The sequence below is a fragment of the Augochlora pura genome, chromosome 4 (genome assembly GCF_028453695.1).
Source record: "Augochlora pura isolate Apur16 chromosome 4, APUR_v2.2.1, whole genome shotgun sequence".
Lineage (NCBI taxonomy): Eukaryota > Metazoa > Arthropoda > Insecta > Hymenoptera > Halictidae > Augochlora > Augochlora pura.
Window position 1 is genome coordinate 22111730 of NC_135775.1, and position 24976 is coordinate 22136705.

Genomic DNA, 24976 nt, shown 5'->3' on the forward strand with positions numbered 1-24976 from the left:
ACTTGACCATTCAACGTTTGTATATAATATAGTTATTCGTCAAATATTTCTAATTATAAAAATCAATTCTTGATCTTAAGCTTCCACACCAAAGCTACGGAGCATCATGAAATATGATACCGCAGTACTGAGAGTCTGGAAAATGTATAAAAATAATGTATGTAACGTTTGTACATCACAAGCAGTATCATAACATTAAAAATTTTATATATTTTTATACGTAGATATATAAATCAATTTTTACCGCACTGAAGTTTTCTAAATGCATAATGTATAACTTCCCTGCTGTAATGTAACTAGGTTTTTGCGAACGTAACATGATCATCCATGTTTCACACCTAATAAAATTTGACACTCTGTACCATTGTATAGAATATACAGCTTGACGTATGTCACTACTCTGTTAGAAGAAGTAATAGTTTCAAATTAAAAATATTATTTTGTATAGAATAATATGATTCACGTTAACTTGGAATTCATTTTACCTGAGAGATTAACATATCCCCAGGCAAACAGAAAAGCAGTAATTGGAACACTGCCATTATTAAATGTGAACCGTATTTCATTAACTTAGATTGATCCATTAACGTCTATAATCAGAGTAGTCTATAATAATTAGCAAGATATACTCTATATTCAAAGAAATTTTAAAATTGTCCTCACTGTAGAAACTTGTAAACCGACAAAACAGAATATAAGACTACTGGTCAGAGTTTGCAGTAACAGCATCAGATGAAAATTTTGTTCCATATTATCACAAAACCTAAATTTATTAGACTAAATAAGAAATTAACTTGCATACAAGTATTAAGTTAACTTACCAAAGTATCACTTGATGATGCTTAATAATGTGCGATATTTGAATCTTTATTCTATATGAAATTGCACTTATGCTTTCTGAATTATTTTTTAAATTATTCAACTATAAGACATTATATTTTTTTAGTTCGTTGTTTAATTGGGGCGTAACATAAATGATGTTATACGTACACAGTAAATATCTGAGTCTACTTGCTTTAAATTCGCTTTAAGTATTTGAAAATGGCCACATGTGTGAAGCAAAGCACTTGCAATTAAAGTATCAGTTGCAAGAATCAGCAAACCACAAATACTTGTTGCTATCATTTGAGATATATAAACTATCTACATGTACATATAATTAAATTGGATTTTGTAACAATATATCTACAATAAAAATAAAAATGGCAAAGTATACCTCATAGTACGGAAAGTTATAAAAAGTCAAAGGATACATTGCAACAAAGGGAAAATTTTTTAGAACAGTTGTACTATTGCTCGAAGCAAAAATTATATTAGTAATTATATCAATGATAGGCACACTGAAGAAAAGTAGTAAAGCATTAAATATTAAAAATAGATATCCCCTCGTAACGTTTTTAGCACGCCTGAAACAGTTTATTAAAAATAATATATTTAAATAATGTACAACACTTTTCAATACTAAGAATCATTTACATTGCATATTCCTGTAAGTGTTTAAAAACACTAATTTCTCCTAATCTCCAATAATCTGTTAGCATGAAGTCAATAAGAAGTTCCAATTTTTTTCTCTTAAAAAACCAGATTAAGGACTTTAATATACCAAGCAATATTGTCAGTAAAGTAGAACTGCAAAGAAATAGTGATTACTGATTTAATTCAGCATAAATTAATGTTATTAATTACAACCAACCTTGTTTCCAAAAGATCGTTCAGATTATCGCGATTTTCATTAACGTATGCTACTAATGGTATAACTATAAGTATAACGGAACTAATGCATATAGCATATCTTAAAACATTTATTGGATAAAGTCCAACAAATTTGAGAACAAACAGGTTTATGAATATATAGTTTTCAACATTCATTATATTTTAATTTTTAAAAACTAGTTTGTGAAAGTAACATTCTTTGGACACTTTAAACTTCATTTGCCACTATGAACATGCTTTAGCAAATAGCGTATAGCCGTTTTCCAAATGATTCTTAATATTGAATTGTAGCAGCACTCCAAACCAATTTGAATTTCATCTATATTTCAGACTAATTTCAAAGTCTAGTACGAACTTCATCTACTTCATCATTAGTGCAAATTGTACTGCCTGCTTTGATCTTGTGACAACGCCATCAATACAAAGCTCATTAGCTATGTTTAAATTAAAGGTTTCTTTTCAAATTATACCTTCTAGTCATATATTATTCACATACAGTCTTTACTGTGGCACATCACGAATAATGACAAGGAAGAAACACTTTCAAAGCAAAACTATACGTTGCTGTAGTGTTCTTTGAGAGTTCAGCTTTACTTCAACAAAAGATACTTGTGGTAAAAGGATACAGCATACACATCAATGTTAAAGATTTGTATTTTCCACGGTAAGTTTTTATAAAAATTCTAATACAACTTTGTATACACCATTTCTTATAAAATTTTATTGCGTTTATGTGGTGCATCGATAATAAATAAAACTTTCACTTTGACTGTATAATTTACATGTCATTGTTCAATATCACTTATAAGTAAAATATACTTATCTTAGGTCAAGATCTAAGATGCATTACTTTTAAACGAATCTCAGAAAATGTGAAAATTTTCACTGTATATGTATCTTTTAATCTGTGTAAACGTGATCTTTCAAACTTATTTGTTAAGAAAAGAAACTTTCAAGGAAATGTTTGTACAAATATGAACGACATTATAAAGACAAAGGTAAATGAAAATAACTTATTAATTTATGGACACTTTCGTTCTACTTGACTCTTTCCGCTCTCTTCGTATTCTTGACTGGAAATCCACATTTGCTGAAAAGTTCCAATCGAAGCTAATATAGATCCACCGATCCAAGCTCCGAATCGTCGTTCAGCGCAGCCGTTCACACTAATTAATTTCAATCTCATACTAGACGGTATTCTCATAGACAGGTCTCTATTTAAACGCTCTGGGAAGCCCTGCAAACGTAATAAATTTAAGCAAACGTGATCAAGATATTTTTAAAGCATTATACAATCATAATAGTTTCATCGTACTTGAATGAATGAATTTCCGCCTGTAACAACGACACTTCCATATAGAGCTGGCCTTACATCAACATCACACATACCGACACTGGTTTGTACAATGTGTCCTACTCCTAGCATAGTATTGCCAACCATACCACCCCGCATTTGCACCATACTAGGATCAAAAAGAGCTTCCGGTATACGAAATCTCTCACTTCCAAAATCCTTGAAATATTATTGTTTGTCAAATAGAAGTACTTATGTAGATAATTGTAATGTTAGTAATAAATATTTCTTTTATATACTTGATGGTATCCAGTTGGAAATTCATACTGGACTGCAGGAATTGTGGAAACTATTTTCTCATCATATGGAGTTTCTGATACTTGTAATACAGTGGCTTGAAAATCTTGGATAAGTTTTTTTACCATATAATTATGCCAGGATTTAGTAACTTCTGGCAAACCTTTCTTTTTAACCCACCGAGGTTTGTCATGATCCTTAACAACTTCTTTACTGCCCACCATATAAGAAGGAGACAGGTCTATATCATTATCCTGTTATTATTTAAAGAATATTATTATTTAATTTTCTTAAATTATAAAACAGTATTTTTAAATATGCTCATACCTGAAGAAATTGCCTACACTGCATGCTAATATAGTCACCTCCAAGAGGGGATTTAACTATTGCTTGTGTTAATACAAAACCATCTTGAACAGGTACAGCAGAAGTATGTGTTGCCCCACTGTCAACAACAATACCAGTAGCTCTACCATTTGCAAAAGCAGCAAGTACTGCATTCTTTACCAAAAAATATGCTGGTACATTGTACTTTTCAAACATTAATTCAGTTAGTCTTTCTCTTTTACTACGAACATTCCATGGTGATTCAGAAAACAATACTGGATGATATTCTGCATCTGACTGAATTACTTTGGAGTAAGTATAATCTAAAACCTATTAATTATAGTTTTATTTTATTTATTATATAAAACTAAAAATTTTGAATTAAAGATATATTTTTGTTACCTTTTCAAAATGATCCCAATCCTCAATCATACCCTCTTTCATGTAACTTACAACTTCCATATTCTTTCGTGGAACATGTAATATAGTAGTATCAATATAATATTTGGTCCCAGATTGTGTGATATTATTATCCGGCTTTTTGTCATCGATGTCCATAGGTTCTGTTTTGGTAGCTGTACAATTTCCATCTTCTCCTACGCCTACCACAGCAGGAATTTCAGCTTTTGGGGTATCCTCTTGAGCATAACCAACTCTCAAAGAATGATGACCCAAGTCAAATACCAAAGCTCCAATTTCATCTCCTCCATAAAGCATGCCCCCTGACATTTTGTTAGTTTTAAAATGATCTATGGCAGTAATCAAATTATTGATATCACTTCTTCCTGGTAATTATTAGTATAACATTATAATTTTCACTTGCATCACATTAAAAGTGATTCGGTGACGAACTTCTATCATAAAAACAATGTAATTACTAAATTTAGTATACATAAGCCGGATAGGTAATAACTTATATTAACTTGGAATGTTGTAATTAAATTCCCATTTTGAATTTTCAACTCACCGTAACGTCTTTACAAAAATAACTCAATGAAATGGTAAAAATATATGCACTTGACGGCTACATGAACATTTATTTATGTATTTCTTTTAATGCAACAGAAACATAACCTCAACTCAGAAGGACGCTTAATACCGCCACCATGAACAAAGCTATGTATTCTTAGATTAGAAGATTGCTTGATCCAATCACCGAGTCTCTACTTCTTCCATGGGGAATAAATTTTAATTAGAACAAGAACCGTTTCAGATTGAAAAAATATTGATTGTAAGTTGCTTCAATAAAGAATTCTGGCAGTTATCTTTACGTAAAAGTTTCCTATACTCTAATAATAACCTTTATTTGAATATTTTATTTAAATGTTTCAATGTACTCAAACGAGAAATCATTTGGAAATTACTTACTTGATTTTCATACAAAATAAGGGTAAAATATTAATTTTCTTGCATAAATTAATTTGAAGTGTAGAGAAATGCATATGAATATGTATAAAAGTTGCAAAATTCGAAGTCCATTGTCGGTATAAAAGAAAGATCAAACCACCTGTTAGTTCGACGATTTCTCGTTCGAAGCGTTCTGTTCGCAAGGGCCCACAAAATGGCGCTTCGAGTCAGATTGTCATACGACTCGAGACAATGCGGAGGTGTATAACCGCCCGCCGTCTTTTAGCCATGTTCTATCGTCGGGTTTGCGACAGTGTGGTGCGGGAATGAGGTTCACGAATGCGAGATACGAAGGATCGTTTGACGGGTGACGGTGAGCCAAAGGAATTGGCATGTGTTCGCAGGACAGGACATTGTATGCTGGTGCAGCGATCGCGTGAAGAAATTACGCTGGGTTTTTGTACGCGTCGGAGTCTGTGACACCCGCTGGCCCAATGGAGCCGCGTACTCTTGCTGTCCCGTTGGCTTTGTTGACATTCGTCGTATCGGGTAAGTTCCCCATATACTATCATTCATCGAACTTCTCATTCAATACCATTTTCATCATACCAAAATTTCTGCGTCGTCGATTCTGTCAAGAAGCTTGCGCTCCTGTGAAAATAAATTTAAATTGCAGGTGATTGTATATTGTACAAACGAGACTGGTGTCTGCGCAGGACAGCATTGTCACTCGCGGATATATCGTCGAAACGGGTTCGCGATCCCGGAGAAGAATGTGATAAAGCTCACGTCGCGCTCCGTTCGGCGTTTTATCGATGAACGTGGAAATCTGGGAAATATGGTATCGCTTCACGGTTACCACTGTTTGCGTTTTGCCCCATCGTTAGTAGTAGGCAAATATTTACGAGACCATTCGGCGATTTTCTGTTTGCTAATATCTTAACGCCGGAGATTACGCCATGGAAAACAGTCTCGGACCCGTGCTCAACAATCGCGCGAGCCGCTTCACCGTGAGAATAACGATTAAATACCGCGATGTGTCAAGATTCGTACGGGATTCCGGTAACGATTAACTGTTGCAGACGCGCGTAGGGATGCGAAGCGAATATCTTAACTTTTCGAACGAATATTTTATTATGCGAACTGTTGTTTCGCTAGATCGTTCGCCACCGTACGACTCTGAATTAAATAGCGAGCCGTTTACGATAGGCGCTCCGAGTGCCAAATGAAAACAACGTACATGGAATGATGAATGAAAGCGAATGTCGTAGGAAAATGTTTATAAGGAAGGATTTTGGCACGGTATTAGGTATATGAATAACGTTTGCCAAAATTCACGATGTAAATTTTGGTGATTTACGTTTATTATAAAAATTAAGTTGAGAGACACTGCACCCCTGGGTGGCTATTATTGATGCAGAGGAGGTTATCTCATGTAAGGGGGTGATTCGGGGTGTACTTCCGATTGCAACGATCTGGACAGTATCCCTTGACAATACTGTCGCAATAACGAGGACAGTACAGCTCCCTTGGTAAAAGTAACGACGAATTGGGAGAGGTAGAAGGCAGGGCTAGGGACCATTGTTCTAGACCCTGGTCCAGTGTACACAAATATAATAATCTCTGTGTCCTCCGTAGCACAGACTCATTAAGGGATTGTCTCATTAACAAAGAAATTCTTTTTTCACGACGAAGTTTTATGCTCAATATACAATGGAATCCCCAAAGGGATAGCATAGTTGGAAATGATAAAGAAACTAAAAAAATTGTGTTCACGGCGTAAGTCAAATACTAGAGGAATTATAATATTTTTAACATATTTGTCATTACCTATTTAAATCAATTTTTGATTAAGTATAAGTCGACTTTACAATCTGTTCTCGGTGCCGAGAAAAATGTTCCACTTAATTTCATTGTTTTTATGAATTGGGTCGTTCTATTTAACAGGCTTTTTTAATTACGGAAATGTTACTATTGAATTTCTCGTGTTAGAAATACTGCTAGAAATGATTACTGATTATTAGTTCTGAAAAATTTGCAAATTCAGACGGAGGTTTTAAAAGGTGATCATTTCGTTCCTCGAAATGAGAGTACACCATTAAAGAAGTTGCACCGCTAGAAGCATTTACGTCAAACACTCGAGCAAAGTATTCCAACAACGCGGCAAGCCTCTCCTTGCGATTTTATCATGATAGAAAATGCATCTACTAAACGTCCGGCGTCATTACTTAAAGGGGCTACATATATTTAAAATGACAAACAATTTTATGAAATATTTGAGATTGCTTTTTGATGAAATAGGATTCTATTTCAGAATAATAACAATTTTTGAAAACTTCTTTGATCTACTTGAGCACATACGGTTTCACAACCATTTTGCTTACTTAGTGTTTTGTAAATATACCTAATAGAACGACGTTTGTAGAAATTAAGGATGTTCGTAGTGCTCTTTCTGCAAGCATCATTCCTCTTATTATCCTTTTTATTTACTTTTCATTATTACATATACGCACGTCTAGTTAGATATAAAGATCCATTTCCTGCTCATCGTGGTGGTGAAGCGTTCAAACAATGAAAGGGGTCTTAAAAGGGTGCCTTCCTCAAATAAACCAGTTAGCTTTGTCTGGGATACGGCACTACCGACTCGCAGCTCGCCTGCAGAACAATTATGGGCCCAAACAAACAGAACATGATAAGTTCAACATCGACGTTAGCTCCTGATTTCAGTTCATTGATCTTTCCTCGTAGACCAATTTCGTACCGATTTTTCCTCCAGAAGAACTCGCGCCAGTTCACCTAGTGGAACTGATTGATCACCTACGGTCCGATAATTCGAAAAAAGAAGCGAAGAGGAACACATTGGCCCTTCCATCGAGTCATTATAAACTGCAATACTCGAAGTCTTGAGAACTCTTTGCGATGGAGGATTCTGCAAATGAAAATATACATTTGTATGAAATACGGAGTTCATGAAAGTAAAGTAACACCTAATGCTCTCTCCAACAGATCTTTTGCCACTTTCAGAACTGTTTTCGTTATCATCACTGGAACCGTGTTCGTATAAGGGCTTGCTTGTAGCGTAAATTCGACACATGAAGATCTACTCTGACACTGGTAGCCCAAATACGGAACACGATCGGGGCAACACAACCGCGTTTAAATGTGTTCTCTGTAAAGTGGTATTTACAAACGCGTGTACTGTGCGACCGATGTCGTAACAACACCTTAATGGTCGGCGCCCACGCGGCATACGCGCGTGCATATTGATGTATAGGGTGATTTACCTAAGACACTCCCCGCATCCCAACGAATGGGCCTCGATTAATTTGATTTCGACATGCAAGCCCCACCTCGGCCCCTCGGTGATCCGAAATTGATCGGCAATCCTCAGAGTTTCTCTTCAAAATAACGCAGAATTGAAAACATCACGATCTTTTAAAAAAAAATAAAAATTCTTTAAGTGATTAAAAATGAGTACTCAAAAGATAAGGACTAAAGATTCAGCATATAAAAACTAGAAATTAGACTAAAAATAAAGATAAAGTACTGCCTTACAAGAACATGGAAACATGGGAGCTAGGATTTCACAAATCCATGGGCAAAGCAATTTAGGGTTGTTGGTTTCAGCCGGTAGTGCGAGGTTGTTAGTTTTGTAAACCCGGTCGCATTGCTTTTTCTTCTCCTTACAAAGGTATCACGTTCACTGGCGGTTGCATCACGTTGGCAATTCCATTACTGCTATACCCTGTCGCATGCTTTCGTTATCCTTTCAGGGTGTCATTCCTCCAATTCTCGTTTTCTCGCGAACGTTTCGCGGAACAGCGTATGCCTGGAACGGAAGTAGCAACAGTCACGGTACGAAGAAGATAAGAGAAAGACGGATGAGACACTGGGCTCGTGGAATTCATTTATCGATCGCCAAAGTCAAGCCTAGATTTCCTTCTATTCGGGCCGACGCCGGGTCGTGTGCTCCCTGCAACCCCAACTGTCGCGAACGATTAATTGATTCTGTCGTAGGAGGGATCGTAATATCCTTCATCTCCCTTGGAGGCACCGATTTTATCAGTATTTATGTGACACCCCGTATATCGGTCGTGCCACGGTGTATACGTATACCTTGCCTTCCTTCACGGTCTGTTCGTCACATGTCGAGTACTTTTACCACGTTTTTCAACATTCTCCCTCCTTCCCTTGCCGACTTCCATCATGGGCATGCAAACTCGCCCCACGAATTAATTCGTGCTGTACAAAAAATCTCGAGGATTTATTAACGCTGGAAGACGCATATTGCACATAGAACAGGCACGGTGATCAGTACTCGGATGCAACAAGGAAGGTCAATTTCCGATAACACAATCGCTACCAATAGTTATTCTGGCAACACATTTCATAATGAGGCGATAGTTACGTTTGAAAGAAAAGAATGTATCTTTAAGTATGTTTAAGTAGGACTAGTATACGTTTTAATCAGTCCAAGATTTACTTGACTGCTTTCGTCAATGAGAAATATTTTTTCTAATGAGAATAGATATATCATTGTTGATACTAGAGTTAAAGTTTGAAGGTAGGTTTAATCAAATATGTTTTTAATCAGGAATAATGTTAATTCTCGTAGTATCCTAGCAGAAGTGATGGTTTTAAATCGTGTTAGATACCGATGATGGCACGATAACTTCCTCGAATAGTAGTATTTGTTTAAGTGGAACGTATATATGTTCCAATTGCGCGTCTCTCGAGTCTGAAACAAAGGAAATAACTGAACATCGACTACCTAATTGCGGTTGCACGATTTAGTTGTCTCTTTTTTAGGGATAATTCATGAAAAAGGTGTGTTTACCGGTAGAAGGAGAAAGTACCACTACTTTCTAAGCATTTTTACCGAAGTGTAATCGTTCGACGAGCCCCGAGAAAACACTTTGCATCGTGAAACGATTCCTGCATCGATCGTGTGAACCTTATCTGCAGGAAATTATTCGATACATTTAGCTCGTCCGAGATAGCGACTTCAAGACTCGTTGTAAGTTTGTACGCGGTACTTACGTCCTCCCTCCACTGTTTCTCTCTTCCGCTCCCGTTATGCTACTAAACAAGACGTATAAACCGATGTCTGACAAACACCCTGCTTATAGGGTGTCGAATAATTTGAGACGAAATAAAAAAATTCGTACTCGAATAAAAATTTAAAGGAAAATTATTGTGTTGCGTCTTTTAAATAATTGTAGTCGTAAGGTAAAACGACATAAATTATATATTCGTTGGTCTTATCGTTATCAGTCTAAGCATTGAAATGCATGTTCTACTTGGACTTACATAATTTCTCTAATTACTCCGACTACTTGAAACGTTAAAGTAAAAATGTTAAATAAGATAACAGCAATGTAAAATTACTTTTCATTTGAATTAAATTTTTTAGACTTGTATACCTTTACACATAGTTTTATGCAATAAAATAATTATTTTTATTTTAAAGAGAAAACATTCTTAAATGCATTTTCTTTCAATTGTACACCCAAATATTGTCTTTAATTCCATAAGGATAATAGAACCTGAAATTAAAAAAGAAAATATTAAGTGTTTCGCTGGATAACTGAAAAATTTATCTTCATGAATGTGCCGCCATTTTGGTTAGACTAGCGCGCCCTCATTGAACTTCGAAAATTAGTGGCAATTTCAAATTTCCGAAAAACAACTACATATTTGTTTCTAACCAACATTTTGATGAGAAAAGACATCGTTATAGTTGTATGGGACGATTTATAGAGCGACCTGTACGAAATAAGGTGCAGTGGTTGTTCCCGCGTCAGATTTACCTCGGCCGTACACACCGCAATGGTTCTCCTCTTGATCTATTTCGGTATGCCGTGCGGTAGGTTGTCGCCCGCACTCATAAATCAAATAGTCAGACGGCGAACGGTTTATTTTCCTTGAGAATGCACCGTCGTGGCGCTATCGGGCGCCAAATTTCGCACGTTCCCTTTTCTCTTTTTCATTTGTCGGCTTGTTCGAGCTCGATGCCTGTTGAACGGACCTGTCAAGCCAAGCGGAACTAATCCGTAACGATTTTTCAAAGAGAAAGATGGCGGGGAGATTCGAGAATTGAAAGAACGAAATAAATCGATATTACCTTTTCCTCGATATTCGAATTCGTTCGATCGAGTGAAGTCGACTGCGGTTCAGTGGTGGTAAAAATTTGAAACCTGATGGCGCGGAATAAGAAACTCATCAACCGAAATAGCGACGGCGAGAATTAATTTTCTATGTCGATCATTGAAGACGTGTTCGAGCTCGTTCGCGAAGGTTGCACGGAAAGGTGACAGACCACCGTGAGCGTGAAACTGTAACCCAATAACCGTAAACAGTGTTTCTCAATTTTCTGGAAGCGTCGATCGAATTAGTCGGCTCCGTCGTTGATAGACGTCAATTATCGATTGCTCGTCCCTTTCACTCGCCAAGCGGAAAAAAAAGTATCCAGTTTTATATCGGATCGATATCCTTAGGTATCCGTAGACGCGACAAGTTATACGGGGTCTCAATACTCCACTATGTAGACATTCTCCGTATTTCTTTTTGTCTAGGTTAAGTTTCAATGCGGTTCTTTTGAATTTTCCATTTATCGAGGAAGAGAGAGATAGAGACTCCCAGTTCGTCGGTAACGGATTCTACAGAAAGTAGGGTTCCAGAGGCGAGGTCTTGACACCGGAAGGTTGTTAGCCCGCGAAAATATTCATAATTGTCCTGCGTATAATGCGTATCTCTTTCATAAAGAGCCTTAAGAATCCCGCGAGAAAGAATTTAACGAGCCGCATGGAATTTCTTCGGCTCGGTCGATATCGGTGTTGCATGAATGCGAAATGTTTTATCATGGAAATAACGAAGCTGGCTTCGACGTGAATAATTCGAGGGAAATTTATGGGGGGCCATTCCCGAACAATAAAAATATCATCGATGAATTAACCCTCTGTAACCCTGTGCGAAGTCACATACTAAATCCCTGGGATCCGCGGCCACATTCAAGTGATTACTTTAAATTTGAAATTCTTTGTTCCCGCCGTTGCACAGTTGTTCAGCAAACGGTAATTCTTTGCCAGATTTAGAAATATTTTTAAATTCACTTTTCTCTAGCATATGATTTGTTTATAGTAAGTCGCGTATCAACAGTGTAAATGTTATAATTAAATTCCGTGATAAAACAACAATTTTTCGACAAAAAATAGATATTGATTTTTAATGGTCCTGTATTTATTATTTTGTTAAAAATAGTAAAGTTACATATTAGAGGAGATTGATATAGAAATATTTCTAATTTCGACTACAAATTATCGCTTTATGGATCACTGCGAGTAGTTCACTTTGCGTAGAAAATACCTTGCGGCGCATATCGATTGCGTGGAATTTAAAAGGTAAGAGAGCTTACGTTCGCTAGAAATCATTCGGATCGCGTCCCATAAAATTGTTCCGTCGAGATTCTCTTATTCCTTTGTTCTCGCGAAAGGCTATTCAGAAAACGACGTTGAATCGTTCTGCATCGTGCGGTTGCGTACGTCGTATCGGACGATCGCAAAGCCTCCAACGAAAGAAAGAAAGGAAGAAAAGAAAAGAAAAGGAAGAAAGGAAGGAAAAGAGAATTTAGGCACTCGGCTCGGGTGTCTCGCCAAAGGGCCAAAGGGTGCCTATGTAGGGTTGCCGACCCTTTATCCCCTCTTCCCATTTATACAACACCACGGACATCCCACATCTTCGTTAGGTAAACCCTCACAAGTTTTCAACATCCACCATCACGATACTTACGCGAACGCCTACGCACGTGTTTAGTAACTTACGGGAGATGCAATCGAAATTTGATAGTCCTGCTGCCCCTATCGAATTTACCCTGATGATGGCTAGCAAGATAGATGTCTGCTAGAATACCCGTTTTTTACACGCTTCTTCTTATACTAAAAAAAAAAAGAGGACGGTGTTTTTTATCATGCTAAGCCACACCTGGGCCGCAGTGTCTCTCAATGAATTTGATATACACCTGTACAATCTGATAGAAGATGTAATTTCGAGTACAAAAAGATACATTATTTTTAATAATTGGCTTGCAGGGATAGATCCTCCACTGTATATATCAGAATATATAATTTCTTCTTTGTTGTCTGTAAGTTACAAAGGTTACTGAAATTTTTGGTGGTGAATCACAGTTTGTTAGTAATAAAAATAATCATAATATGCTAACATTTAATCATTTTATGCTAATATTTTGATATTACGAAAAAGTACAAGCTGATCTTGTTTTCAGCAGCCAATGCAGGTGGTTTTTATTTTACTACCGAGCCACAAGATGCAGTGGTGGAGCAGGGAGGTGCAGCTAGATTGGATTGTGAAGCCAAGTTCAGTGGTTTTGGGGAACCGACTATACAGTGGCGAATAGATGATGGTCATGCACTTACTTTTATTGGGGACGATTTTCGGTAAAAATATTCAATATCAATATTATATTCCATTTGATGTATTGAAATTTGAACATCTTTCATCCATGCTCATTCTTTTCTTTAATTGTAGATCTCAGCTAGCAAATGGATCCTTGTATATAAATAGTGTTTCCAGCAGTAATCCAGAACTATTTGGAAGTTATCAGTGTTTAGCTTTTAGAGATGATGTTGGATCTATTGTGTCTCGAACAGCCACAATTAAACTTGCAAGTTAGTATCTAATACTTAGTTATTTACATTGATTTCTAAGAACTGGAAAAATATTAGGAATTTTGTTTTAAAGGTCTGCCAGGATTTGAAAAGGAACCTCAAGACACAATGGTCTATCCAGGTCAAATTGCATATTTGAGTTGCACACTTCCTTCATCCTCCAATTCTCTAAGTATACAGTGGCTGAAAGATGAACACCCACTTGTACTTGATGATAGTCGAATGACAGTGTTACCATCAGGTAAATTTTTATACTAACAGCAAGCAGAATACAGTTGTTTTGAATTTCAATGTTCACTTATTTTCTTTCTTTGCCTAATAGGTGCATTAGAGATTGATGATGTTAACATACAAGACATTGGTTCATACAGGTGTAATGCAAGTAGTTATGGACAATATAGACTGAGTAATAAAGCACAATTAGATTTACTGACAAGTGATATTGGTTAGTATACATCAGTAGAACATGCTACTATGTGAACTACATCACTATTAAGAAATACATATTATTAATCTCTTACTTGTTTGTATCATAGATCAAGAAAATACACCACCAGTCTTCATAGCTAAACCATTTAGGCAAGTGGTTGTTGAAGGATCGACAGTTACTCTGGAGTGTGCTGCCAATGGTTATCCAAAACCCAGTATACTGTGGTTAAAAGATGGTACAGCTATTGACTTAGCATCTCTTGATTCTAGGTGTGTATAATGGATGCAATAAAAATCTTATAGATCTAAAAGAGAATATTTGTACTAAAAGCATATATTTTATTGTTTAGATACCGGAAAGTAGCTGCATCAAGTCTTGTAATTAATAATGCCCAAGAAATAGATGACGGTTCATACCAGTGTCGGGCGGAAAATGAAGTAGATACATTGGATGCAGTTGCCGATTTAATTGTACAAGGTATTCATAATATATCATTTTCCATTTGTCTTTTCCTAATTTCAATATCACTAATATACTTGTTCTTTCATCCTTAGTGCCACCCAGATTTCTAAAAAAGCCAGAAGATAAGGTAGCTAGCGAGAATCAAGACTTGGAATTTGAATGTGAAATCTATGGGAAACCAGAGCCGAAAATTTCGTGGCTTAAGAATGGAGAACGTATCACATTCAATGCATATTGGCAGATTATTAATGGGTAAGTCAATGGTGCTTGTGAAGAAGAACAACATAAATTTATTTCACGAGATAAGTATCCTCAATGTGATTACTTCCAGCAGTAATCTTAGAATTAACGGTCTACTGGAGATAGATGCTGGAATTTTCCAATGCATCGGAACGAATTCTGCCGGAAGTGTGCAAGCTGCAGCACGTCTAACAATTAGTCAACCTAGTGAGTACTCGTCTCACTGCATGTGAGACCTGGCTCCCATATTCTGAAAACTATTTTGTACATACTTATTCTCTCTATTATTTGGTTCAGTTCTTTGACGTATGCGGAGCAAGTCACGTAATACCCTGTATTTAAATATCCCTGGTAAATTTAATAAAATAGTACTCAAAGCGAATATGTGAATAGATATTTGTAATATTTAGTTTCTGTATAAAATTGTCCAGAGGTATTCAAGTATTCTGTTCTTCGTGACTCTCTCTCTCTCTGCACGGTTCTTTATTTCCGTTTCCGTTTGATATTTTAATTTTATCTTTATTTATTTTTCCATTTGCGTGTCCTCCTTGTTAACTGTGTGCATGCTAACCACCGTATCCAGAAAAAGTAAATTTCCACAAGACAACCACGCCGAAATCTATTCCCAAAAAAAAGCTACCGCAACACCGTCAATTGTACAATAAAACATGGCAACATCCGAGCACCCTTTTGGGACACACGATGTCAGCGTTCACACAGAATCCGCCACTCTCCATTAGCCCCTCCGATGATCCAGCAGACTTTCCTGAATCTATTAGAGTTCCCAACTCTCCTTACGATCCGAAATCCCCTTTTGTAGACGACACAGACAGCCTGGAATCGATAGAAGGAAGTGTTCCCTCAGCCCCGAGAAATCTGAGTCTCGTCATTGTCACCGCACGATTCGTCACTTTAAGGTGGCAAGAACCGGAAAATACAAACGGGGAAATTGAACGTTACAAGATTTATTACAAGCAAGAAGGAGCTCAAAGGTGATCACAAATCCCTTTTAACTCGTTCAAATGGAGAAATAGTTTCGTTCGTTAGTACCTCATGTTTTATGATAAAATTTTACAGAGAAAGAGTTGTAAACACGCAAAAGTTAGAAGCCATGATACCAGCGTTGCAACCGAGTTTGACGTATCAGTTTCGAGTGGTAGCCTTAAACGTGAGAGGTCCTGGAACGTCCAGTGAAATATTGCAAGTCACTACGCTTACTGAGGTCTGTTTAGAATTTCACAAAAAGAACAGCAAACGTCTGTTTTGTTTACTATATTTATTATAATGAATTTTTTATAATAGGCCAATGTTCCTGGACCTCCATTGAACTTAGAAGGTCAGACTACGAGCAGCGTGAGCATCACATTGTCTTGGAAAAAACCACAAGTTGTTAATGGCAGAATTTCTAAATACTTAATCACATTCGTGGAGGTATAGAAAAGCTTTGATGCGAAAGTGTCAGTAATTATATTGATAAAACAGGAATGAATGTTTATTGTTTCATTTTGAAGGGTGACAATGAGGAAATCATTCGCGAGACCACTAGTACCATGCACGAATTGGTAGACCTCGTGCCTTATACAGAATACAGTATTAGAGTCCAAGCCGTGAACGAGAACGGCCCTGGCGCATTTAGTAGAGATATCATAGTGAGGACTTATAGTGCAGAGCCTACTCAACCACCACACAATGTTACAGTAGAACCAGCTAGTCCTACAGTGCGTATTGTACCTAGGATTTTTAATAGTATTTAATAATTAAAGTATTTAATTCCATGTTTCCTTACTGTATATAGAGCATTATAATAAGATGGGAGCCTCCATTGGAGGGACAAAATGGAATTATCACTGGCTACAAAATTCGTTATCGTCGACATGATCGTGGCTCACAGCCAGTTACCATAACTACAGAAGGAAACCAACGCTCAAGAGTGCTCACAGGACTTGAGAAACATGTCGTTTATCAAGTTCGCATATGTGCCTTAAACGTGAATGGTACTGGACCTTGGACGGAATGGATACAGATAAAGACGTACGAAACTGAGTCGGATGAGAAGAGAGTACCAAACACACCGAGCAATTTAAGAAGTTAGTTCATTTCTTTTTAACTTAAATAGTAATTTTCCAAAGATCTTTGTTTGCCTATTCTTATGCATTTGTTATTATCTTCTTGCACATTGTAGCGAAAGTAAAATCGGACAGTATACAAGTGTTCTGGAACTCTCCGAAAGATCAGAGTATCAAGGTAAAGGGCTACAAACTGGGATGGGGTAAGGGATTTCCTGACGTTGAAGTACAGCTTCTCGATGGGAAGGAACGTTCTTTCACTATAGAGCAGTTGGGTAAGTATTCAGAGCTCACTGTACACGCATAACTAACAGTAAGAAATAATATTCTATACTTTTATAGAACCAATGACAGAGTACGTTATAAGTTTGCGAGCAACAAACGACGCCGGTGACGGTCAGCCGGCTTATGCCAATGTCAGAACAAGTGAACGTTCTGTATCTGAATCTTCCGCGCCTTGGATACCACCAGTTGGCCTTAAAGCTGCTGTTTTATCAGACACCACTGTAGTATTGTATTGGACCGATACAACTTTACCAAAAACTCAGGTGTGTCCGTGGAACATCTCTATATTTTAGTAACACAGTATCATTTACTAAAAAATGAATCGATGTTACAGTTTGTAACGGACAATCGTTACTACGTGGTACGTTATACGAATCATCATAGCAGTACTCCTCGTTATAAGTATCATAACGCTACTGATCTCAATTGCATGATACATGACTTGAAACCGAATACTGTATATGAATTCACAGTCAAGCTGGTTAAGGTACATATTCTTTTACTATTTTAAAAGTGATTAAGTATTATGTATGACTATTATTTCCCTTTAGGGGAAGCGCGAATCGCCGTGGAGTATGGTTGTTATGAATCAAACGCAAGAAGCTGCGCCAAGTTCTGCACCAAGGGATTTATTGATACAAACTATTGAAGACCGTCCGACTTCTGTTTTGCTACGATGGCAGCCCCCTAAACAGCCTAATGGACCAATCACAGGTAATAATTAATTCTTGTTTGGATACAAGTATTTTGAGGTTCGAAACTAAATATACTCTTTTTCAGGATATATTATATTTTATTCTACCGATAACACGAAGTGGGATCGCGACTGGTTAATTGAAGCAGTTATCGGCGACAAGACTGAGTTTATTGTGAAAAGCCTTAAACCAAATACAACGTATTACTTTAAGATTCAGGCGCGAAACTCAAAGGGATACGGACCGTTTTCCACCACCGTTCCGTTTAAAACACCTCAAAGTAAGTATTTCCCGTATCAAAGAATCTTTATGCACGCACTCAACAATTTGTTGGTATCGAACGAGTTTGTTAAGCATTATGTACAATGTTATCACCTACAGCAATTCTCATTTCCGTTCATCTCTTTATAACGTCTGTACAGTATCGGTGTGTTAATTATTCTTTTTATTTTTTTATTTCTATGCTAGGCAATGGCATGGATGTCTATGATGAATTGCATGATCGAGGTAAGATATATTATTCTCTTTCGAATCATCATCCATTACGATAGATATCGCATGCAGTTGGGGGTAATGAATGTCTAAGTATTGTATAGTAAAATTAAGAACGATATTTCATATTGCATACGTACTTATCATTCTGTGTTGAAAATTCATGTCCTGAAGATGTAGTCGATATTTAAAAATTAATTTCTTTTACAGACGGACGAGGTCTCTCAAATATACTGATCTATATCATTGTTGGCTGTTCTATTGTTCTTATTCCTGGTGTAGCGGTTGTAGTCGCCGTGATGTGCTGTAAACGTAACCCGGACACACCTGACCGGAAAAAGGGGTTTGCATTATAATACATAAATGTATCGTTGCTTGTGAATGCATTTCTATAAATATATTACATTCCAATTTTTTAGATACATGAAAGACACGAATCAAAAGACAAATATCAAACCACCAGATCTGTGGATCCACCATGATCAAATGGAGTTGAAAGCTCTTGAGAAGTCGTCGATAAATGGTGAAGCATCCACGAGCGGTGTAGCCAGTAATACATTACCGAGGCCTAGTAATCCGGAATACAATCAAGAGAATGTACACGGCAATTCCAGTTCATTGGACAAACGTACTTACGTACCAAGTTACATGGGTGAGTTCCGTGGAGGAAAATTATAGTATGTAGTAACTTATATCAAACACATCTGCACAAAACTTGATTTGCCTACTATTGTATTCTTTTATGATCATACAAGAGAAACGAATACAACTTGCTTCTAACATCTTTTGGTACACAGATTATACTCATTTCTGTACAATTTTTTGGCGTTTTTAGTTAACGTCGATCACCATAGAACAGATAATTATATTTCGTTTGCTGTTTTCCTGATTTCTCTTCGGTTTTTGTTCATTCACTCAATATTAGGTAACACTGATGAGAAGTGCTCGACCCTGAGTAGACAGCATAGTCGAGGAAGCCACAAACCTAAACTCATTACACTGCCTGTTGACAGTGCGTCTTTACATCAACGTAAGTCAATGTTGAATATCATGACAAGAATTTACAGTGAATGTTTAGACCTGCATTTTGTCTGTAACGACAAGACAGCTGTTGATTATCGTGTTACGTAGCTAAAATACTCTGATCGATGTTATTAAGCTGTGTGACCAAAGATTTCGACTTGTTGCAGCTATAGCGACTGCTACACCAATTGTGAATACAAGTATGTCTCAGCCAACGATTCATACTTCCTGCAGCGACACGCCATCCGTGAGGCAAAACTACCCTCGAACAGTGGCACAGTATAGCCTAAGTCGTGCACACATTACTTTGGAACCGACACCAGAATCGAGTCCAGATTCTTGTAACATTTCAAGCTCGTATGAGCCGTTACAGAGCCAGGTTAGACTTATTATGCTAAACTTCCGTTAAAAAAGTTTGACATGTCTTTGACACCACGTTCTAAGGTCATTGCACGATTAAATAATGACATGATATCTCTTTGTTTTGTAGCCACTGTCGTATGGAGCAAGCGGCGGACAGTCGTACAGCGGAAGTACTCAGTATGCTGCAGGCCATTATGGAAACAGTAATCAGCCGTCAAGTAGCAGCGGTGGAACCGATGGCAGTGGTAGCAGTAAAAGGATGCAAGGCCATCCTTTGAAGAGCTTTAGTGTTCCGGCACCTCCACCGCAGTCTGCGCCTTCTACTCCAGCGCAACAAAAACATGGTTTGTCTTAATATTTTCACAAATATTTGTTTCTTATGGTTTATTGTTACATGTTCTATCTTCTGTACAGTTTCCCAAGTAACTGTAAGACCCACGATATCCGGTAGTCCTTACAAGAAGCCACAAAGCACTTCACAATTGGCGAAGAATCGACTAGCCTCGGTTTCAAATCCAATACACACTTCGGAAGAAGTCGAGCGGTTGAAGGTAACGAATCTTTTAATTCAGATATACGCTTCATGATGTAACACGGTGAGAATAGCTTTTTAGTCCCGTATTACAAGAAGCACCAGTATAGCAGCCTTGAATGTTTGATTAGATATTGGCTTTAAATAAGAATTTCTAAGCTAACTTCATCACTTTTTCTAGCCTTCATATAGTACAGAAGAACTGAATCAGGAAATGGCGAACTTAGAGGGTCTGATGAAAGACCTGAATGCCATAACAGCGTCAGAGTTTGAGTGCTAGAAGAGGTTCCTAGACCTTGTGCCATCTCAATTCAATAGACTGCAATCATACATTCTCAATGTTAGTACCTGAGAGATATAGGTGTGTGACAATCATGTTACACGATAACAAAAGAAAAAGAGAAAAAGAAGAAAGAAACTCGTCTGCGGAGTTGATGTTTCGGCACACGGAAATGCAACGCAATTGGCAACCGATATGTTAACCGACGGGGCCGATGAACGGCGTCAGTATCAGTACGGTTACCAAAAACTGTTCGCCTAAAAAATTATCGTCAACCCGGTGTGATTGGTCTGGAACGCGAGTGTTTCCTAGTCAATTTGCTTTTTCCTCCGGTACTAACGTTGTTTTCTTACGGCGAAAGCGCAAAAGTATACTTGCCAATATAACTCGACACTGCCACAATCTTGCAGGGGACTTGTAATTCACAAGACTGTGAGTGGTACGGTTTTACAGTGAAATCGATGCGAGAATAGGACGTTTTATTGAGAGCGTTTTATGGTGTTTCTATTTTTTCTGCTGTCTGAGTGCATACGATGTTTGTATAACACTCGAGATGAAAAGAAACCGATAAGTTCGACCTTATCTGGGATTACTGACAACGTCTGGGATAGACCTAGCAATTCAGTATACTTTTATGTTAAACGAATGTTCAGTGATAAGTATCCGAATTCAATTTGTCGAGAGAAACAGCAACAGTATATTTCAGGTATTCAAAGTTATACACCAGATTTATAAACGTTCTATTGATTAATTTCAATGGTTGGGTTGCCACTGATTTTAAAGATACCGGACGCGATAAGTTCATTTAAAACTATAGGTCCATCCTATGCACTGGAGTCTTTTCGCGTGACTAAGAGTGCGTTACGTTGTTGATACAACGGATTCATAGCGAAGAGAAACTGTTTTAACGAATTTTGATAATCTGATCGATTGTTTTTATATGCTTCGGTGACACGGACGATTTCGCCTAAAAGAAAAAGAGATAGAAAAAACGAGAGGAATTCGTACTATATCGATAAGCTCACGTGTTCTTTGCCATGGTAGGTAATTTATACTCATAAGAGTACATTTTCTATATCGATACAGTCGACTGCCATACTTACGCTTAGGATGGCAGGATCGCGTGAGTCTTAAGAGTGAATAATTCACGGTTCAGTGTGTGAGTCGAGAAACTAGAAATATCGATCTTATTTTTTCATCTGTCAGAATTCTTTAACGACCGTTCCGATGATAAGTTTTCCTATGGTACAGTACTTTCAGACTAGTTAATTTAGTATTAATTAAAGAGAAATTCATTGTTAACACGTTGACTGAGACTTGCGTCACCAGTGCTTCATGGTTAGACTACTCATCTTTTATATGAGACGAATATTTTCGCATTATGTCATAGATGCACAAATCCCACACTTTATGCGTAACATACATCTTTATTATAGTTTGTAAATGGGGACGAATTGTATCAAGCATTTCAATTTTTGTTTTGCTGGTGGCTCATTCAGAATTTTATAGAATATTAATCTGAACGGTTGGCGTGTTATCAAGCTTCGTAACGGCAGCTAAGTCTGTAAATTACATTGAAACTGTTGCCTGTGATTCTGGGAGTTTGATTTAACAGGCTAAGAGAGACTTTTCCACGCTGAACCTTCTGTAACGGCCTTAAATAAAATGTTCGCGTTCGGTTATTCTGTATTTTATGGCTGCGGCAGCTCGCTAAGGAATTTCATACGCACGAGAGAATGATACGCGTGTATTATTCTAATCGAGACATTGTAGTATTACGATCTCATCGAGAAATCTTATTTTAGAATAAAAAGAGAAAAACACAAACAAAGCGTACATCGAGTATGGGTATTACGGTAGGCTTTACTGCGTTACGTGACATAGGTCATCGTAAAGATAAAAAGATTTCTCACGTCGATGGATTTTTACCGTTTTGGTAGTTGATTTACCTTAAAGTAACGATTACGTTCTAAACGTCCAGTTAAGGGTACGGTCTAATTAAATAGTATATAAATTAAATTCGGTAGTCGAGTTTGCAAGCTATTTTTTAAACAAATATTTACAAATTGTTGTTTCTAAGGTGTGCATACATTGTTTCCGTTTTCGAAGACTCGATAGCGACTGTGGTCGCTTTAAAATTTTTAACTGTCACACGATCATTAGATATCCGATACGGCATATTTACAGTGAAAAATATTTAGCGACCGTTTTTTACCATATCCGTCGAGATATTATACATATAATAGAATAATACTTCCTTCCATTGCTAGGGATTTGCTACGTATAACTTTTGTACACGTTTTACTGCAATCATCATGCGGTCTCTTTAGTATTAACGAGATTGAGATACCCGAGATATAAGCAGGATCACGTGACAATTAATGCGCGAATTGTGACGCGATCGAGGGCGAACGTCGCTTGTAGTATTCCGTACTATACCATCCTTTTTAAGCACTTTCGTATTTTCCTAAACGTTGAGTATACAGGGTAACACGGCCCTGTATTGTACAAAAAAGTCCTGTACGCGATGGGTTCAAGCACCAACGAGGAGTTTCCGTTTTGCGGCAGAAGTCTAATATGGATACAGTACAAAGCAATATGTGATACTCCCGCTTTAGGAATCGTAGGGCCGATGCCCAGAGTATTGCATATTACTCGAATATTCGATGCCGCACGTGAAACACCAACATTTCGAGCGAACACGTTCTTTTGTCGTCGGTTTAGCTCGATTAGAGTAACGCGAGTAGTATTAAGAGACGCCCGTAGTCGTGCACGCGTGAGTTTCATTGATTCTCTAAATTTGCCATTTTTTTAAACGAACGAATTTACATAAACGATTGTACGGGAGTGGTTCCATCGAGAATGCCGTAGGAACATTGGTTATCATGTCTAGCTCAAGATCCCTTCTAGATTCTATTGAGATCATAGTGTCAATTGATGTATTAAAGGAGTTACTAACAGAAAAATGATTATATTTAGTCTTTTAAAGTTCACAAAATTATTTCTAGAGTGGTATGTCGCATGGGTTTAATATATTGAGGCATATTAGATTTGTATGGGAAGTCTGTATGAAATCTGTGACTGATGTTAATAGGGTTTTCTCGCGAGTATTCTATAACATTTTTTATTCTTTTCGAAATCTCAAGTATTTTGTATAATGTTGCGATTACCAGTGACGAAAATGCGTAAGCGCGTTTGAGCTACACCGATAGAAAAGAACAGCTTGTACATTAAGTATATACATATATGTAATATATACATGAAAATTTGTAATTATCGCGCTGTTCAAGAAGCGACTGTCTTTGTAAGTAAAGTAAAACAGGCCTACGAGACGGCCTGCGAAAATATTTTACCACAAAAGTATAGTAGGATAGTTTTATCCTTCTCTATATAATTATTATTTATTGATTTCTATGTATGCTGGGAATATCGAGGATAAATGAATGTTGCGAGATGCTAGAGGCTGGTTGCTTTTAATCATTTCCATTGACATCGTATATTATAGTCATTAATCTCTGTCATTGTTATCATCCTCACTTTCATCCAATTTTTCTCATTGTCATTTATTCGCATTCGTCTATTTGATCAACCATTAACGGATTCGTTATGGTTGATAACAATATCCGACGATAATCAAGACTAAAGTAAAAAGGATAAAAGCCACTGCCGTATGTAAATAAAATATCGCCACTTTATAAGATAATTAAGTATTTATATACATTATATACATATATATATATATATATACACACAGCCATTATAAAATATAATTATTATATTTGTACGATACGTATAAGGCAGCCATCTCCAATGAACATTCATAACAAGTGTGTGATAATATTTGTAAACCTTGATATCCAATAAACAACCTTATGTTCTTTACAAATTATAAGTTGAACTTAAGATTCAATGTTAAAGAAAAACATTTCACGAGGGATCGTAGAAAAGATGTTTTAAGGAACAACACATTTCAATTCCGCGCCTTTGCGTTTTAAATTTAATTTTTCGCTTAATATAGTTCTGGCGTCTGCCACTAGGTGGAAACATTAATCACTTCTGTACCTACTTCATTATTTTATCTATTTCATTTTACGATTTGTGTTAATATTTTATGTTGTATTTGTTGAAATTTCTGTTTTTTTTTCGTCATTTGGTAATACTCGCAAGTGGTAATTTGAAAAATCCATATTGCCAAAATTTAACCAATTTGCATTTCACAGAAATTGGAACATAGTAACCTTATTATCAATTCTTTTGTTTAGCAAGATTTTAATTGGCCAGTGCATAAATCTGCTTTGAAGTTATTACTGATAAATTGTTTCTTTTTCTTTTTGTAATAAATAAACGACCCGATATATTTCTCAATAAAGTCGTTTCAATCTAAAAAATTTGAACGTATACTATAGGGTGAGTCAACTAAAATATCTTGTTGGGTTTTATTGATTG

General features: G+C 36.8%; 3 protein-coding genes across 8 annotated transcripts; 1 reads left to right on the forward strand and 2 right to left on the reverse strand.

Moving 5' to 3' along the window:
* Window positions 1-3: 3 nt before the first annotated feature.
* On the reverse strand, window positions 4-2075 carry LOC144469370 (odorant receptor 13a-like). The gene is made up of 9 exons (XM_078179560.1): window positions 1694-2075; window positions 1477-1629; window positions 1217-1406; window positions 991-1143; window positions 822-922; window positions 664-763; window positions 486-590; window positions 245-400; window positions 4-135 (listed from the first exon to the last, which is right to left on the reverse strand). The coding sequence occupies exons 1-9, from the start codon at window positions 1867-1869 to the stop codon at window positions 76-78; spliced, it is 1194 nt and encodes a 397-aa protein (XP_078035686.1). The 5' UTR covers window positions 1870-2075; the 3' UTR covers window positions 4-75.
* Window positions 2076-2252: 177 nt separating this feature from the next.
* Window positions 2253-5147, reverse strand: Bap55 (Brahma associated protein 55kD). 2 transcript variants are annotated; one of them, XM_078179559.1, is made up of 6 exons: window positions 5000-5147; window positions 4034-4380; window positions 3632-3961; window positions 3307-3558; window positions 3029-3226; window positions 2253-2950 (listed from the first exon to the last, which is right to left on the reverse strand). In XM_078179559.1, the coding sequence occupies exons 2-6, from the start codon at window positions 4358-4360 to the stop codon at window positions 2735-2737; spliced, it is 1323 nt and encodes a 440-aa protein (XP_078035685.1). In that variant the 5' UTR covers window positions 4361-4380; window positions 5000-5147; the 3' UTR covers window positions 2253-2734. The 2 variants fall into 2 exon arrangements, with proteins under 2 accessions (XP_078035685.1, XP_078035684.1); XM_078179558.1 differs by lacking the exon at window positions 5000-5147 and adding an exon at window positions 4599-4923.
* Fra (neogenin protein frazzled) lies at window positions 3445-24390 on the forward strand. 5 transcript variants are annotated; one of them, XM_078179551.1, is made up of 29 exons: window positions 3445-3543; window positions 3724-3943; window positions 5383-5527; window positions 13260-13431; window positions 13523-13662; window positions 13736-13903; window positions 13985-14107; window positions 14199-14361; window positions 14442-14569; window positions 14647-14806; window positions 14886-15001; window positions 15378-15786; window positions 15872-16016; window positions 16097-16225; window positions 16306-16512; window positions 16590-16881; window positions 16977-17135; window positions 17203-17408; window positions 17480-17632; window positions 17697-17859; window positions 17926-18120; window positions 18309-18347; window positions 18543-18675; window positions 18752-18984; window positions 19258-19362; window positions 19523-19734; window positions 19846-20062; window positions 20133-20269; window positions 20432-24390. In XM_078179551.1, the coding sequence occupies exons 3-29, from the start codon at window positions 5473-5475 to the stop codon at window positions 20528-20530; spliced, it is 4458 nt and encodes a 1485-aa protein (XP_078035677.1). In that variant the 5' UTR covers window positions 3445-3543; window positions 3724-3943; window positions 5383-5472; the 3' UTR covers window positions 20531-24390. The 5 variants fall into 5 exon arrangements, with proteins under 5 accessions (XP_078035677.1, XP_078035681.1, XP_078035680.1 ...); XM_078179555.1 differs by lacking the exons at window positions 3445-3543; window positions 3724-3943 and having other exon boundaries at window positions 5317-5527; window positions 15615-15786; XM_078179554.1 differs by lacking the exons at window positions 3445-3543; window positions 3724-3943 and having other exon boundaries at window positions 5317-5527; window positions 14889-15001.
* Window positions 24391-24976: the final 586 nt, after the last annotated feature.